General features: G+C 40.8%; 1 protein-coding gene across 3 annotated transcripts in view; it reads left to right on the top strand.

Annotated features, from left to right (window-relative positions):
• Positions 1-10,779, top strand: part of cald1a (caldesmon 1a) — a 55,236-nt gene extending 44,457 nt beyond the window's left edge. For 2 of the 3 annotated variants that reach the window (XM_084573804.1, XM_084573803.1), the window contains exons 8-14: positions 2,300-2,343; positions 2,598-2,673; positions 3,121-3,261; positions 3,424-3,519; positions 4,699-4,767; positions 6,182-6,218; positions 8,710-10,778. In XM_084573804.1, coding sequence (XP_084429930.1) covers positions 2,300-2,343; positions 2,598-2,673; positions 3,121-3,261; positions 3,424-3,519; positions 4,699-4,767; positions 6,182-6,218; positions 8,710-8,723 — 477 coding nt within the window. In that variant the 3' untranslated portion in view covers positions 8,724-10,778. Of the gene's footprint in view, positions 1-2,299; positions 2,344-2,597; positions 2,674-3,120; positions 3,262-3,423; positions 3,520-4,698; positions 4,768-4,955; positions 5,008-6,181; positions 6,219-8,709 lie in introns of all 3 variants that reach the window. The other variant, XR_014699770.1, reaches the window with a different exon arrangement.
• Positions 10,780-16,618: the final 5,839 nt, after the last annotated feature.

Below are 16,618 nucleotides of genomic sequence, written 5' to 3'. Positions count from 1 at the left end.
ATGGAAAAGATGCTTGATGAAAGGAAAAGTCAACTGCTGAGAAAAAAAATAAAAAAATCTGTTTCTTCTTTGACTACATTTTAAAATTCTGCTGACATGTTTGCAAAAAAAAAAAGAATACAAGAGAAGAAAAAATCCACCCGAATCAAATCAGTGGGTGCTCATCCCCTCCTTATTCAAAGAGAAATGTTTGTCACAGCGAAGGAACGCTTCATCGACTCAAATGTTAATAAATGTTTCCAGTGTTGCCAAAAGCCGACTCCCACACACTGAAAATCGAGGAGGATTTTCAGCCAGTGGAGAAAATCTAATTAGTGACAGTTAGCTGTAATATCCATCTGGCCCGTCCCAGTGAGACCCTACAGTCGAAGTTTGGCTCTGGCGGCGTGTGAGCTCTGGTGATTGTGGTCAGCTTTGTAAATAATGTTGTTCAATTGTGATTCTGCACCCCGCTGCTTTCACAGACACAGCTTTACTTTGTCATCATGTTCACCGTAGGTACATCTGTGTGTTGTGTATTTCATTGTCTGAGTGTTCCTGTGTGTGTTTATGTGGCAAATAATACCTTTGAATTGGGTGTCACACTATTTTGACAACTGACACAACTGCAGACCACTATCTTCTATATTTATAATCAAAGCACTGTTTTATGAGTTATTTAAAGGTGTATGGATCTGTTTGATCACTTGGTGGCAGCAGGAGGAGGTGTAAACGCAACATATTCAACACAGATAGATAAGATATGATAAGATAGGACTTTATTCATCCCCGTGGGGAAATTGGGGAAATTAGGAAAGATAGTTGATATGGCTAGCGACTAGATTATTTACACATTTAGCAAGCACGTAGCAATGTTAGCATTCAAGCTACTTGACGAATCAAAATCCACTATTTATTCACAGTTTTAGCTCGGTTTTTGGTCTCCACCAGCTCTTGAGAGAAGTACAGTATGTAGCGCTTTAGCTTATAAATGCTGCTGGTACTGGACAGCTAGCATACAGTGCCTTTGATATCAACCTTTTTAGTCAAAACAACTTTCCGTTAAGTTGTAAAAATACATAAATTGGGGGTTTTAAAACCCAAACAAGGAGCAAAAAAAAGCTAAAGCTAAAATAAAAATATTGACTAGTCCAGCTTTAAAAAAAATCTTCGTATTGTCTTGTTTTTTGTTGTTGTAGCGTAGAACTTGGGCGGGATAGCCCCACAATTGTAAAAGAACACGTGGAAAGCGCGCGCTAATCCATTTCATGTTGCTGCTGCACTGCCCCATAAAAACTGCATAGCAGCAAATAGGCTTTTTCTCACATAAATTGAGCAATTTCCTGCCCAATTTCTGTGCTGAGTGAATTTCATGGCCCTTCAGTTCTGTGAAACCTATCAAAAGCATATTGCATATTTCAAAAATTACATGCATGCCTTTGAGAACGTGGACTTTTTTCCTTTTTTTTGTCCTCATTTCCTTTTCGCCGTTGTGTGCTTTTTGCCTGACAACTGCCATTTTGTGGCTCCGGTTACACTAAAACACAGAAATATGCGCCTCGCTATCAGGAATCAGCTCCCAGTGGAATGCACAGTCCCAGGAGCTCGCCTTCATGTTATCAGCAGTACACCAGCATAACCCCGCTCTGTGTTGTAGATAAAGGCCAGTGTTCTCTGGCAGGGGAAGGACAGAGGGACCAAATGAAGGACAGGCTGTGGGGATATGCAGGAAAGCGATTAGGGTTAACAGGATTACTGTAACTGCGTTCGGATGGCTACAGCTCTTTAAAACGCGTCTGAGAATGGGGAATTTCCTGTCGGGGAGTATTTTGGGAACTCCCACATTCGGTAGCAGCCGAGCGCGAGGTCCTTTTTCACAGAGAGAGGGGGAGAGAGCGTTCTCTGCCGTTTCTACTTTTGTCCATTTTAAGATATTTTTGTAAGCGTAAAGAGCGCATGTGTTGGCCCCTTTTTTAGTCTTCCTTTCATATATCATAAACAATCCTCTGAGATTCCCACAGTCCAAAGGCAGAGATAGGAAAAAAAAAAAAGCTTGCTGTGTGGTTTTCTTTTTTTTCCGTTTATGTGTCCACGTCTTTCGGAGCATTTTGCACACAGAGGGAACAGTCATTGAAAAAGTCATTTTGTTAGGAAATCATCAAGGCTTCACTTAAAATCCCCGGCGTGTCTGCATGTCGTACAGCTTCCGAAAATGGCTTCTTAGAAACGAAAATTAAGGCACACATGCACAGAAATCCGTGACATCCTTGGAGCACCGCTGTGATATTTATAACCCTGTCTTTCTAACCTTTCCCTTCAGATCGGAGAGAGAGCAGAGTTTCTGAACAAGTCGGCGCAGAAAAGGTAAAAATATAACCTAAGCGTCATCTGTTTAATCAGTTCGTGTCCCACTACTAGCGAAGCTTTTTCAGCGGTCTAGTTATGCTGAATAGGAAGAATATAATTCAGAGCTGAAGCGTTGCATCCTTCTTGGGTGTCTACAGTCTGCAGGAGCTAAAGGCCAAATTGTATATAATGCATATATAATGCATATATAATATTTTAAATGGTCCCATTTTTCATATAGCGTGTGCTGATTTCTTGCTTCTGCCCAGCAGCGCCGTGAAGACGTCTCATTCTCCCATGGTGTCCAAGATAGACAACAGGCTGGAGCAGTACACCTCAGCTGCTCAGGTTAGCTTTGCATCAACTGTGAAAACATCTAGCAGTAATAGCAGTAATAAACATCTAGCAGTAATAGCAGTAATTTCCATATCTTATTTCTGTAATGCTAATTTTGGTCATCATTCTGAGTCTGTAAGTTGCCTAAAAGTACAAATTCTATCAAAGCGTCCTTAATCTGAAATACATAAACAGGCAGAATTAGCCTGACATGTCACTCCCTCATGCTAATTCTTTTTAAAGTCGTACCCAGCTTGTTCCTCTCTTGAATTGAATACCCAAAGCGTCACAGTCATATATCTCAGTGCACTTTGAAGACATATCAAAGATGCTGCCGAAAATTTGTCACTGGTATTATTAGCGGGCTCATGTGGGGTTTTTAAACATGTATCCGAGCTTTGATCGGAACAGCCGTCCCCGATTATTCCCTCGTCAAAACCCTCCATTTTGCCTCTGCAGAGAGAGAACAAAGAGTCTCGATCCCCTCGCTCCGGAGCGGTGGATCTGCCCATGGTCACCGACAGCATACGAAACATCAAGAGCATGTGGGAGAAAGGCAACGTGTTCACCTCGCCCGGCGGCGGCGGCAGCACATTCAAGGTAAAGTGAGGATGTAAGAGGGTCGGCGAAAAGTTTGTGCGACTGGGGCAGAGAGAGAGAGAGAGAGAAAGACAGAGAGAGGAAAGAGCCCGATTCACTGGCGCTTCCTGCTCTCCGATGATGACGACGAGGCTTGGCTGACCTTTGACCCTGTCCAAACAGGAAGCAGCTGTGATGAAGACGGGCGTGGCAGGCCGCATCAACGACTGGCTGAATAAAACCCCAGAGAGTGGCAAGACGTCAGGAGGAAGGCCAGCGGTAGGTCGCCGCCGTAGCAACCCCTGTCACTGCTGCTAGGAAACACGGGGCATGTAATGTCGAGCTCGGCGCACGACAGAGGGAGGGTGTTGACTGACCTGCATTATTACTGACTGACTTTAAATCACAGCATCTATACACGTAAACTCGTTAAAAACATATTTTCTTAATTGTTTATTGACCATTTCCTGCATTTCTCTTTTTGGACTCTTTGCCCTATTTGAAGTGGGAGGGGCTTGGCAAGAACAGAGTGATGTCATGTGCTTCTGTGCACCAATCAGGTTTCAGCAATATTTGATTAGAGTTTTTTGGTCACTGTCAACGAAATATATATCAGACCACACCTATATAGTATATTAAATAATAATATCTGTATAGTTAACAATAATAATATCTAACTTGATACATTAAGACAACCTTTACCCTTTTAAACCTCACCTATGTCCGTGAGAACAGCGGTCCTCAAGCTCATAATAAAATACAGTATTCTATCTTTATAGTATATGTGAAGAGTTTTATAATTATATAATAAATATAAATGTTTCAAAAGATGCAAAAAAAAAAGCAAGTTAGGTTGCGCGCACACCTGTTTGGCACCACCTGGTGGCCAGGAATGAAAGTGACATCCCTGACCTTGCTACCCTCCAGCTGTTATAATATCCACATAGGGTGCATGTGCATATTGCAGACTTGGCACTACTTTGGTATACAGTGTCACTCAAGCATTTAAGCTTATAGTAATGTTTGCTGGTAGAGTGAGAGCAAGCTATTTTCCCTCTCCTGTTTCAGCGTATCGCTACATACCAGCGTAATATGCCTATATTTTATCCAAATATTTACGCTAGAGTCGCGGATTATGGCTTGAGCTAAAATAAGTAACAGAGAGAAGGGAGAGAGGGAGGGCATCAAGGAAACTTACTGTCCATCAAGTGAGTTCAAAAGTGGGGACTTATTTCCTCTCCAGCGCTGCAACATTAAAACATCTTTCGGTTTGCACCGTGATGGAGTGCTCTGAAAAACCCTTGCACATCGTTAGAGCGCTATTTTCCACTTCCTCCAGACAAACTCGCTCTCTGCTGCTCAGCTCTCTGTCATTCCTTCCTATTTGCATCTCAGGTGCTCTGTCACAGCCGCCATATGACGAGTTATCTACCTTTGTTTTCCGATTCCCTCTGACAGGACCTGAAGCCTGTCGACGTCACCAACAAGAGGAGTCTATGGGAAAACAAAGGCGCCTCTCCAACCAAGGTAGACGTCCTCATTTAACACCTCGCGCCTCCGAGTAAAATCCTTTTCTTCGTGGTTCTTCCTTGTCAATCAAGATAAGGTTTTGCTGAAGGCGTGGGGAGGAAAAATTAGAATAATCTCACGATGTTTTGACCCAGCAGCGGCAGCAATGGGAGTAACCATCACTTGTGTTTGTTTTTGTTTCAAAGAACTCTCATAGCTAGTTGACCTCACCGTTAAATCTGGAATAAGCCTGGAGAGGTAAAAGAGTAATTGTCCTACGTTTTTTTTCAACGCGCTTATCACAGAATGACTTCACTCTCTGCTGTCACACTATTGACTCTTTTTTGCTCTCTTTTCATCGGCACAGCTGTACTTTGTTCAGCCGTGGTTGGACAGTGCTGCTTATTTTAGTTGTAGTCATAACAGCTTAGAGTTGCAGTGTAAAATTAGATGCATGATTGGGCAATTTAAAAATATTAACTTACCAAAATACTTTCCAAAAGTATAGACAGAGCATTTGGAGTTCGCCTCCAGACCTTTGCTAAGTGCTTTAGTATAAAAGGCACAAAGTGACAACACCAGCAAAGCCTTAGAACAGTCAGTTTAAAGGAGTGTTAACTCCATTAACACCCGTAACTTGTTAAAGCCGACTCAACAGAATCCAGAAGATTACAGTTCGGTATAAATTCTGCGTCGTAAAAAAAAAAAATTTTAAGAGTACGCCTGTTGTCCAACTGCAGGCTGAACGCTTTTCACAAATGGCTGTATCACATCACCGCTCCTTCTCCTGACAACCACAAATCACCGCTCTCAGCCCGACTTCACTTAAGTTTTTATTGCCCTAATGGAGAAACTGTTTACAGCATTCTTTACAAGAGAGACGTCTTGCTGGGCCGTGCAGTGGCAGTTTGACAGTATTGAATCACCATTCATCGCCTGGCGTTTTCAAACAAGTCTGACTAAGCTGGGCATGAATAAACTGTCTAATCTGTTTAATGTATATGAGTATAATAGATCTGTTTAGTAGAAGTGAAACTTGAGAGTTAAAAAAAAAGAGAGAGAGTGAGAATGACTAGGATATCCTACCTACCCACTTATTTTCCTATAAACTTTCCTCCCTTCTTCCCCTGGTAGCAGCGTGTTCCTGCAGCCAACAGCTGCAGTGCATGCCGGAGGCTGTGGTCCACCAGTGAGTAGTGGGACTGGAGGGCAACAGGCGGTGGTCTCCGCTGACGTAAAAAGGGCCCTGGACAGGAAAGTTAGCGGTTAGCGACCTTGTTATTAGCTAACCGTGCTATGCCGTGATGTCAGGGGAGACGAGGAGAGAACTGGATAGGTTCATGAAGAGAGTGAAATAGTGTTTTTCCCTGAAGGTTTGCAAACTTTCTGCATCTTTGACGCATTACAACCTCCCTGTCTTCATCTCTTCCAGGTGGCAGGCAGAGGGGAGACCAAATCAGTCGCCAATGGTGAGTTTTTATAAGGCACAAGCTGTGGTGCAAGAAAACACGCAGTCATCTGGATTAGCCAGTCATGTGGGCATGCATACAGCAGTTGTTGAAAAAAGTCAACCTTTCACAACCTCCTAAATGCTTGCCTTGCTCTTCGCTCAGACACACTATTTGTTTCAATTTTTCTATGTGGTTTCCGAATGGAGAAGTAAAAACTGAGTAGAGTGACATTGACAGTACCTTTTACATGCTTGTAGGCACCACACAGACAAAATTTAAAGTGACAGTATGAAAGATTTTGTTTGGTAGATATGGTAGCTAAAGGTTGAGCCAATTGATCCAGTCTCATACAGATTTTCTAACTAGTTAACTGAAGTCAGTAACGTCATACAACTACCTTTAGAAGCTATCGCTGCATAGCTAAAGTTAGCATTAGCAGCTCTTGGCTTACTAGTTTAGAAGAAACTTAGCACTTGCTTGTTTTGCTTCCATTTCTGTAACTTCCTTTATTATTTTTTGCTTGGCAAGTCCTTCAGCCATTGTTGTGTTTACTGTAGCTACCATTGATTGGCTAGAAGTTTGCCCTTTAGGCAGCGTAACTTCCGCTCAAGTTGGGCTGCGCTATTGCCTCTTGAGGTACAAAGTGGTATTACAAGAAGGGACAGACCGGGGGTAGCTGGCCATCTCTAAATTTAAATGCTACACCTTTAAATGGTTGCTAATCAGTTAAATAAAGGACAAAGACAGATGAGCGGGGAGCAAATAAGTTCAAGGTCACCAGCGTCCATTCATGAGTCTTGATCCTCCGGTCGCTCGTGCACATGATCCCTCGCTGGCTTCCCACCAGCAAACCTTTCCAGTTGTGTTTGTTTGGACACAGGCACGTTGTAAAGATGGTGGTGTTTCCAGAGATTAGAGGCATGACCTTCCCATTAAGTGTGCGCTTTCATTTATACAACACCATGTGTCCTAAAAGCAATAACTGGCCCTAGCACGGCCTGCCACGCAGTCCTTCCCAGTTTGCTGTTTGGCCTTTTGTTGGGCTCTGCAGAGTTTTAGGATTCCACTTACACATTGTTTGCTATTTTAAAATCTGATCCGAGTGCAACCTCCTCCTCCTCCTCCTCCTCCTCCTCCTCCTCCTCCTCCTTTTGTCCCCCAACCCTCGGCAGGCAGACAAGGGGTTTTGGCCTTGAGACATTCCTTACATGTCAGCGTAATGTGTTGCTCGTTCAGTGCACAGCATCACACACACACACCGCAATTTCACCTCTATAAACACACTCAACAGCCATCTTGACGCCACTCAAACTTTTCAGCATTCCCACTCCTGCACATGTCCACTTCTGTTCCTCAAAGCACAGGAGTGTTACAAGCGGCGTTGCTGCCAGGCCGGTTTGTCACATTAATAGCCGGCATGTCGGAGATTAGCACACCATCGCAGTATGACTCAAAGGATGAATAAGGATTTGTATAGATTTTGGATTTGGAGTTGGCCGCCGCACCTTATAGACATTTGACACCACTATGGACACATACGAGTTAACAAGCACGCACTCCCCGCATGTTTGGCTCTAAAAGAGAGCTTCCAAAATAACAGAGACCATTTTGGAAAGAGTGTATATTTAACTCTGACTGGCAGCGTTGGATTTAGATTGGTGACGCTCATAAATCATTGTTTGCTCTTCAAAATGAATTGCAGCAGTTAGTAATAGGATGACTATTGATAATGTATGCTGAAATACACAGAAAGATGAAGAAAATGTCTTTCTCTGCTTGGTTGTAATATAGATTAATGTTTTTGTGTGCCGTTGTAATTAGTGTGCCTCATTAAACATGTCAGAGATGCAAAAAATTATCATGAAGAATCCTTTTTCTACGATCTAATAAATCAAGGATGCGGAATATTTTAGGACACCTGGTCATAATACTTTTTTGCTTGTTTTAGTCACGGAGTTCAGACTAATGCCTTATTCAAAGTTACGAACGTGTTGCTCAAGCGCTGATTAAAGTCGTCGGATGTCGTCATCCGTTTATAAATGAACTGATGAAACAGACATGTGATTGGCCGGTGCTTGACTGCGCCACCGGAGAGCTGAAAAAGTTGAAGCCAACTCAACTGGGAACACGTGTCGGGCGTCTGTCTGTAGCGTCACGTCGACGGCTTCCATTGAAAATGACTTGTAGCCAAGAACACAGCATGAGTCTATGCTAGCAGCTTTTAAAGATTAGAGGAGCAAAAATGTTAAATAGTTTCCTACAAATGTATTAATATCAGTAAACCTACTCTGACTAGTAGCAGGAGGTCTTGTTCAATGCAGCCAAACATCTTTGTTTTTTTTTGCAGCCCTCATCAAGTAGCCTTTAAAGTGCCTGTTGACTGCGGTTAACTGCATGACTTCAAGACTTCACTGTGGTGTTTGATGCTCGACGTGTCAGAGGGTCAGAGTCATTAACCCTCACCTGTCTGCTGACTGATAGACAAACATGTTTTGTGTCTTCCACTCAGGTATGGGACACTAATGCCTCGAAGGAGCCACTAAAGCTGGGGACCACGACAATCCAAGACTCTTCCTTTGACTTTTTTTCTTGAGAACCAAATAATGACCACACTCCCAAGAGGGGACCCCAAGAGCACGGAGGGACAGGAGGGGGGGACGCTGTCCGAGCACTGTACCGAGACAGCATCAGAATATTTTTGTAGGGTTGCCACGTATAGTGCCTTTGCACAATTATTTTTTGTTTCTTAAAAAAAATAAAATAAATAACAAAATGCTGTGAAATTTGGATATTAGTAATTACTTTACAAAATCCTACCAGGAAGACGAAACCAATTAAATTTCGATTTATCTTTTTTTGTACTCCGTGCCGAGTGGATGAGTTTAAAGTTTCCACATTCCAAAGAGATGGGTGAAATCAGTTCTCTCCCTCATGCAGATTATTTTCCATCTCTCTCTCTTTTTTTTTTTTTAATTTATATTTAAAGCAGAAGCTTCACACATTGCTATTTTATTCAACGTTCACCTGTTCAGGATAGAAATATAAGCACTTCTAGAATTTAGCGGATTTCACTTTTATTATGTCTTACCAATAGTGCAGCAATGGTCTGAGTAATATATGTTAGCACATGTGACGTTTTTTTAATTTTTTTTTGAATATCATACTGTATCATATATAACATCCGTATACTCATAATAAAAGGTATTTTTGCTTCTTTTTTTTTTCCATATCAAACTATTCATCAACAACAGGCAGTTAATTTTGAAGGTGATTGGAGTGTTGAATATCCAGAAGGCCATTATGACTTTTATTATCCTTTATGTCATTTTGTTTTTTTTAATTTATGTTTTAATGTCATTTTCTAGCTGTTCTCTCTCGCTTTTGTACCTGTTCGATCACTTTAAAATCTTGAGACATTCCTCTTAAAAGCAGGTGCACAAGGTGCCTTCGCTGCTTAAAAGCTGTAGGTTTTATAATGTAGGCGACCGTCTTTGTTTTGTTTTTTTTAATCTACCTATAACTTCTTTATTGTCTCTATGCACACTCTTATGCTCAGCAATGCTTTTCTACTTGAGGGCATACAAAGTAAAATCAGGGTGCCTAAGCATATAGCAAGATAGCAAGGATATTTACCACTATGTAAAACTTCTGGCCTTATGATTGCAATGACAACATTTACGACAGCTGAGGTACATTACATTAAAGCCTCACAGCAACTAAGTATGACTTTGTGATTTTCATGTTTATTTTTCACTGACATGTTCTTAAGTAGCACATTCCCTTTCTTAGTTTTTTTGGGGCTTTTTTTTTTTGCGCAGCACAGGTTTTGATGAAAACATGAACGGCTTGTCAGGGCATTAAATTGATCGATGTTACTGCTCAAGAGTCTGACAATCACATTCCACGGCTCCTGAAAAGAGCAGGGGAGCTTGACCAAAACATTTTTTTAAGCTTGATTTAATGTGACATTTATGTTTTTTTTTTTTTTTTAATACAGTTGTTTCATATTGCTGTATTGTTTTTTTTTACATCTTTGTGTCCATTTAATGTTTTTTTTTTAAAAGGTTCTTTTATTTCCATGTTTAACCAGACACTTTGTTGTTTGTGTAGCGCTAAGCCTATGCAAAACACACTATCTGTAGTCTCTCTCCCAATGTCATACAAGTGGGCAGTTTGGATGAATGTTTTAAACATTGTACCCTTGACTCAACAACAGCAATAAAGACATTGAGGTATTTCACATTGTCAAGTTTCATTTCATAAGTCCATATTATGATCTTCAGTCAAATGGCTAGTTAATTCATCAGTTAGTTGATTAAGGAGAACTGGAAGTGACAAAGTTTAATAAAAATTGTATTTGGTCAAAACAGCAGGAGATGAAAATCATTTTGTTAGCGAAATTAAAATGGAGCGTTTAAAGTGTTCTAATTTTCCATTTTTGTTTTTCAACAAACTTTTTCAGAGCCGACGTTTTGACTTTTCACAGAAGTCACGGTAAGCCATTACAGTGAACTACTAGCACGGCCTCAGCTAAATGGAGTTCAGCCATCTTTAGTGCACTTGGTTCTTCTTCTGGTCTGACATGTAAGATGGCTAAGATGTTTTAGCTACGAGCAAACGGTAGCAAAGTTAGCTAGCTAATGCTAACTATAAATGTGTTGTTTATTCGGCATTGTGCGAAATATACGGAAGCCAAGAACTGCTGTAACCTTAGTTATTTTTTTAATGCTATTATCTCGAAATGATGAGTTTGGTTGTTTTATGAAGAACACAAAAGAATATGAGCGTCACTGCTGTCATGATAACGGATTCATAACACAACTTTACGTAAAGGCATGAATGTGTATCATTATTTCCTGCTATTGGTATATTGTTCTATAGCAGCCAAAAGATGAGTGACCAACTTTAAGAAGAGGAAACTGCTTGAAAAAAAATTCACTGCAAGTCATTCTTAACATTTGGCTACCTAGCCATAACTTAGCTTGCTGGCTATGTAACAAAATTTGGCGTATTAACTGAATGCTAGAAACGGAAACTAATGAAAAGTATGTTGCTTTGATTTTAAAAATAATTCAAATAACATAATAAGATATGCTGTTCATTAAGTTATATGTTTGAGTCATCAAATTTTAGTCAAATTTCGTCAGGCTTGAGCCTCCACAGTTGACCAAAGAGTCATTTTTGAGCAAAAAACATTTCATTGTGTTTTCTGTATTATTTAGGTGTCAAGCCGAATAGCGGTATTTATTTAGGTCCTTGTATAGCTTTGCATAAATGAATATTGTTGCTTTTTCTTCTTACATATTCCCTCTGCAACACAGCATTTGTAATATGTAATTTCTCTAAAAAACAACAACCATAAGCATATCTACAAGTATTACTTGTAGACTAGTACACGACCAGTAAATGAAAGTAGAATTTCTGCCCTTATGTGTAGCTGAAGACGAGCACTTGAAGGCAGCATTTCTCTCCAGGTATATAGCCTCCAACAATAGAACTGTCCATCCTAACCAGTCATAGAAAAGATATGTGGTCACATGATAGACAGGACTGTATTAAGTGAGCGTTTTGGTAGTGGGGGGGGTCGTGTGATTGAACTTGGATGTAGAAGAATAATAAGACCGGCACTTGCTGCTATTCCCATCGCTGCTCTGTCTACAGGAGGTAAGAGACCATGACCTCTGGGTGCATGACAGAGAAAAGGTCAATAACAATGGCATTTGCATTTAATGTGCACTTTTTAATGGAAACCAGTGTTGCTTTTTCTTTCTTTCTTTCTTTTTTAAAATCAAATTTAAGTTCAATCTCCTGATTTAAACAGATAAAACCCATCAGTGTGTTTGAATAGCTAAGTGTTCCTCAAACAAAGTCAGAAATGCTGAATTAAACTATATCAGATACTGCATAAGTGGACTCTTAAACATTTTAGGATGGCCTTCTTTTATGCATTTCGATCTGAGCTGGTGAAGAGGGTGCTAAGCTCACCCCTGAGATTGTCGTACTGGTAGCATGCTTTGGGCTTTGACTTAATGTTGCTCTAATACTGAAACCAGCACCCGCAACATTCCTGCCACTGTCAGACTGTGTGTTGTTCCACAGTTTCAGCCAGACGGGGACTGACCGCATTCATTAAAGCAAATACACATTTAATACCCGAGCCATGACAGCCCCTCATACCCTGTGGATTCTTTCTGGGTTTCCAGTCAGTGCCTTTCCTCAACCAGATGGTATTCTTTTATTTCTGCCGTTCTGTTTTTCTCGGCCCCGCTCACTTTCCCTTCCTCGCATTCCACCAGGGTGGAACTGGAGATGTGGAGATAATTGTACTTCACCATCCACTCAGCATCTATTTAAAATATAAATCTCTATTTATTGCCCCAGGAAAAGTTGGAAGAAGTTTCTACAATGTCCGTAAAGCAAGCTCCTGAGAGATATTGTTGTGAAAACGTTCCCCCGAAACCGGCAGCTGACCAAATTGCATCGACAAAAATAGCCTGTCTGAATGTGGGTCCCAGCTCATTGATTTACTGTGAGTGCGGCCGAGGTGAGCCAAACCCATTGTCTGGAGGAGTTGCTCCACACCTGTTCAAAGGCTCGATCTATTATTCTTAAAAATAGACTCTCCCCACACTGTCCAGCCCTACTGACATTGGCTTTTATGATCTCGTGATTTACAAGCCTGTGGAAAAAAAAACACATGGCCCAAGGAGCCGTTGTGGACAATTATACTCTAACATGTAACGGATATTTATAAGGGACATGGCACTCTAATTGATTCCATTCCTTTAAGCACGACCTTGACCCCAAACATTTCAGTGTAGCTGCTACAAAGGTTGGATCAACCAATACAACACTGTTTTGAACAAAAGTCTAAATCAACGTGCGAATATGAATTTCTTCCACTGCATGTGACCTCTATTTTCTTTATGTCCCAATTTGCATAAAGTTCAAGGACATATGTGAAACAAACCTAGGAATACAGAAACAGTTAAATAACTTTATCCGGTTTAAATTAAATGATTGATCCTGTTATACTTTAGCCTTTTTTAATGAAAAATTCTGGGTAATCTAGGGAAATATTCCTTTCACTTCTACTCCAGATATGACAGTGGTTGTAATTTTGTCATTTCTCTGTTAAAAGTGTAAGGTGTATTTCCAGAAACGATTCCTTCGAGGGAGGAATGATTAAAGTCAAAGAAGCAGGGGCAGAGATGTCTCGACTTTTGATCCTGTTTGGCTCGACCTTCAGAACTCTTCGTCCTATATTTCCCATAATGCAGCTCAATTGTGTCTGGATCTAGACACTTAAATTTAGTAGCACAATTTCTTTTTACAGTCAGGGGTCAGTCTGGGGTGGCTGCGGCTCAGTGGATAGAGTGGGTTGTCCACGAACCAGAGGGTTAGCATTTCGATCCCCGGTACAAGGACCACATGCCTAAGTGTCCTTGAGCAAGACGCTAAACCCCAAGTTGCTTCCATTGCTTGGCACTGGTGTATGAATGTGTAAGTGGGTAGATGTGTCATTGTGAGTGTAAAGCACTTTGAATACCGATTGGTATTCAAGTGAATAGTGCTATAAAAATAAAGTGCTATATGAATACAAGACCAGCGTGACCACATCAGGGTGAGGCAAAGTTAGACCAGTTAGTGGACGCTTAAAAAATATGTATGGTAGTCAAATTTCCCAATATATTGTAATTTGGTCATATAGAGTTTTTGTCTGAGAAAAATGTTAACCCCTTAACGCCTAGTGTCGCGAATTCGCGACGCATTGTTTCCGCTCAGACTGCAGCCAAAATAACGCATGTAATACTCCAATGTCGGTTTGTGCACATTCAAAAAATTCCTAGGAACCTTTTGCAAGCACTAGTTTCTCGTAGGACCGGTCGGAGTGGCAAGCAAAAACACAAATAATTTATTTCTTTATATAACTGAAAAATCAATTCAGGTGTTAAGGGGTTAAAATTCTCAATGGTCTAATCCTTTCATGATGACTTTGCACTTCCTACATTGAGATATCCGGTTGTTAGCTTGCTAAACTGTTAGCAACGGTAGCTTCTAGAGTCCAGGGGCCTCATGTACGAAAGTTGCTTAAGTACAAAAACGTTACGTAAGTACTCGCTCACGTAAAAGTTCAGATGTATCAAGAGTGAAATGTCCGTGAATTTTGTACGTCCCTACGCCAACGACGTGGCTGGCGTAAGTAGGATTCTACAGATGTCGATCCTTTGGCGACACTTAGAGGTGATGCCGGGAAACTGTCATCAATGTGAAAACTATTACTCCGACCGATCGGGACTGTGCCGGTCGACCCTGAGCAGAGCCATGCCAGCCGCGTGGGACGGAATTATCCGCATGTCAGCCAGGTATATCAGATTCCCATATAATGCATCTGAACAGGTCAACATTAAAGAGCAATTTGCAGCGAGAGACGGTTTTCTGACTGTAATCAGAGCTATCGACTGCACACACATTGATATAAAAGCGCCATCGCATGAATTTGTAAATGTCAGGAAACATTTTCATTCGATCAGTGTGCAGATCATACGTGATGCGCAAATGCAAGTAAACATTGTGGCAGCGTGCCAAAGAGCACATTTTACGCATCCCCACTCCAGTGAGTAGCGTCTCCAATTCTATTTCTGTGAAGTTCTTCTTCTTTCCCGTCTTACTCATTCTTATGTTTTCGTTTTCTGATCGCGCAGAGATGGGAATCTCAGGTGCAGAGTCAATTTAAATATAATTTCCATATTTAAATGGGCGTGGACAGGGAGTTGCATATTTAAAGGGGGCGTGGATAGGGATTTGCATATTTAAAAGGGGCGTGGAAAGGGAGGAGTCGGGTACGTTCAATCGGGATTTACAAAGGAAATGTGCTTCGAAATGCTTCTAAATCTGAATTTACGTCACGATTTAGAAGGAAATCTACGCAACTGTTAGTACATGAGGCCCCAGGAGTCACCTGGACTCTGTTCTCAGGACTTACATCTAATATCGCGACTACAACAGAAAATATTTTTGTGTACAACACCTCCCATGTCATAACCATAAGTTCCATTAGATGGCAGCAATGAAAAAAAATGGAAAAAAAGACCCCACAAAAAAGTCATGAAGTCAATAGCGATAAGCAAATAATTTTTGATCCTGTTTGAATTAGACCGGGAATTTCGCATGATTTTTGTTCATTTTAAAAGTCAGTTTTGTAACTCAAGAAGGTCACTGTTTTGGCGTAAAGAACAACCCTTTTAACCTACATCTCTTGTCCCACACAATATACTGTACATCGCCTTTTGCCACATTTTACTTCGTTATTCCAAATTATCAATTTTCAAGAAAGAAGTGAGAATAATGTCACACGTGTCCTTCAAATAATAGCTAATTGTGAATTTGTTGACTTGCAAAATTATCCTTTTAACTGGACCAAAAAAAGTCAGTAGTCATTGGTGAGAGACAATTTTTTAAATAATATCATTTGTCTCTCACCACTTACTACGGGGTTTTTAAAAAGCAACTTTTGGTCCACCTTTGGACTTTCCTTCCCTATTTTATTGGACCTCTTTTCGTGTGTTGTGTTCACAGCAGTACTTCTAATGCCAACTGAACTGATATTAATGTACAAAAAGAGGGGAATGTCTCTTTAATGTCCAGTAAACTTTTTTTATTGAGACTGAATTGAAATCAAACGGAACTGATGTTCAAAGAAAAAAGAGGATGTTATCAGACCAAATCGCAATCGCTATGATGGACATTTCTTGCAGCACACCACTTCAAAGTCTTTGGAGTACCTGAAGAATAGTTTACGAGTGTACATATCAAAGCTAATATAATATACACAGCCTCAGATACGTCGGTGTCTCCCTGAAGAACTCGTGCTGGTAGTTTCAGTGCTGCTCAGACTCTCGTCGGCCGCCTGCAGCCTTGATCAGTGCCAAGAGGAAATGGCTGAGGATTAGGCCTGGAGCTGTTTAAAGCCCTGGGCCTCTGCCTGCAGTGCCCATGGTGGAATCATTTCAGATTCTACAATTGCTCCAATCTCACAGCGTGTAGCCAAGATTTCTTTTTTGTAGATTTTCGTTCAGTTGTTTGCACAAATGATAAAAGCACTGAAAGCTGAAGAAAATAACGGGATACAAACCATCTGTCCGAGGGGAAGAGATTTCAGCGGCTTGTGAAAACATTACAGTCAATGAGATAAAGAGGAGAATATCAAGAGGGCAAACAATCATACAAATCGCAGCAAGGAAAGGATTACATATTTAAAAATAAATCCAAACAGCATCATTGTTTGTGTCCTTAAATAGCTTCATTAAAATTCCTTTCTTATCTCAAAATAAGGACATTTATTAAAATGCATCGTGCTATGTGTGGTGAAATTAAGCCCTTTCTTCCCTCTTTGATGCAGGTAATTGTAAATTACA

The sequence above is a fragment of the Chelon labrosus genome (assembly GCF_963514085.1).
Source record: "Chelon labrosus genome assembly, chromosome: 23".
NCBI lineage: Eukaryota > Metazoa > Chordata > Actinopteri > Mugiliformes > Mugilidae > Chelon > Chelon labrosus.
The sequence above is the reverse complement of the archived record's forward strand: the minus strand, read 5'-3'. Positions and strand labels throughout refer to the sequence as shown.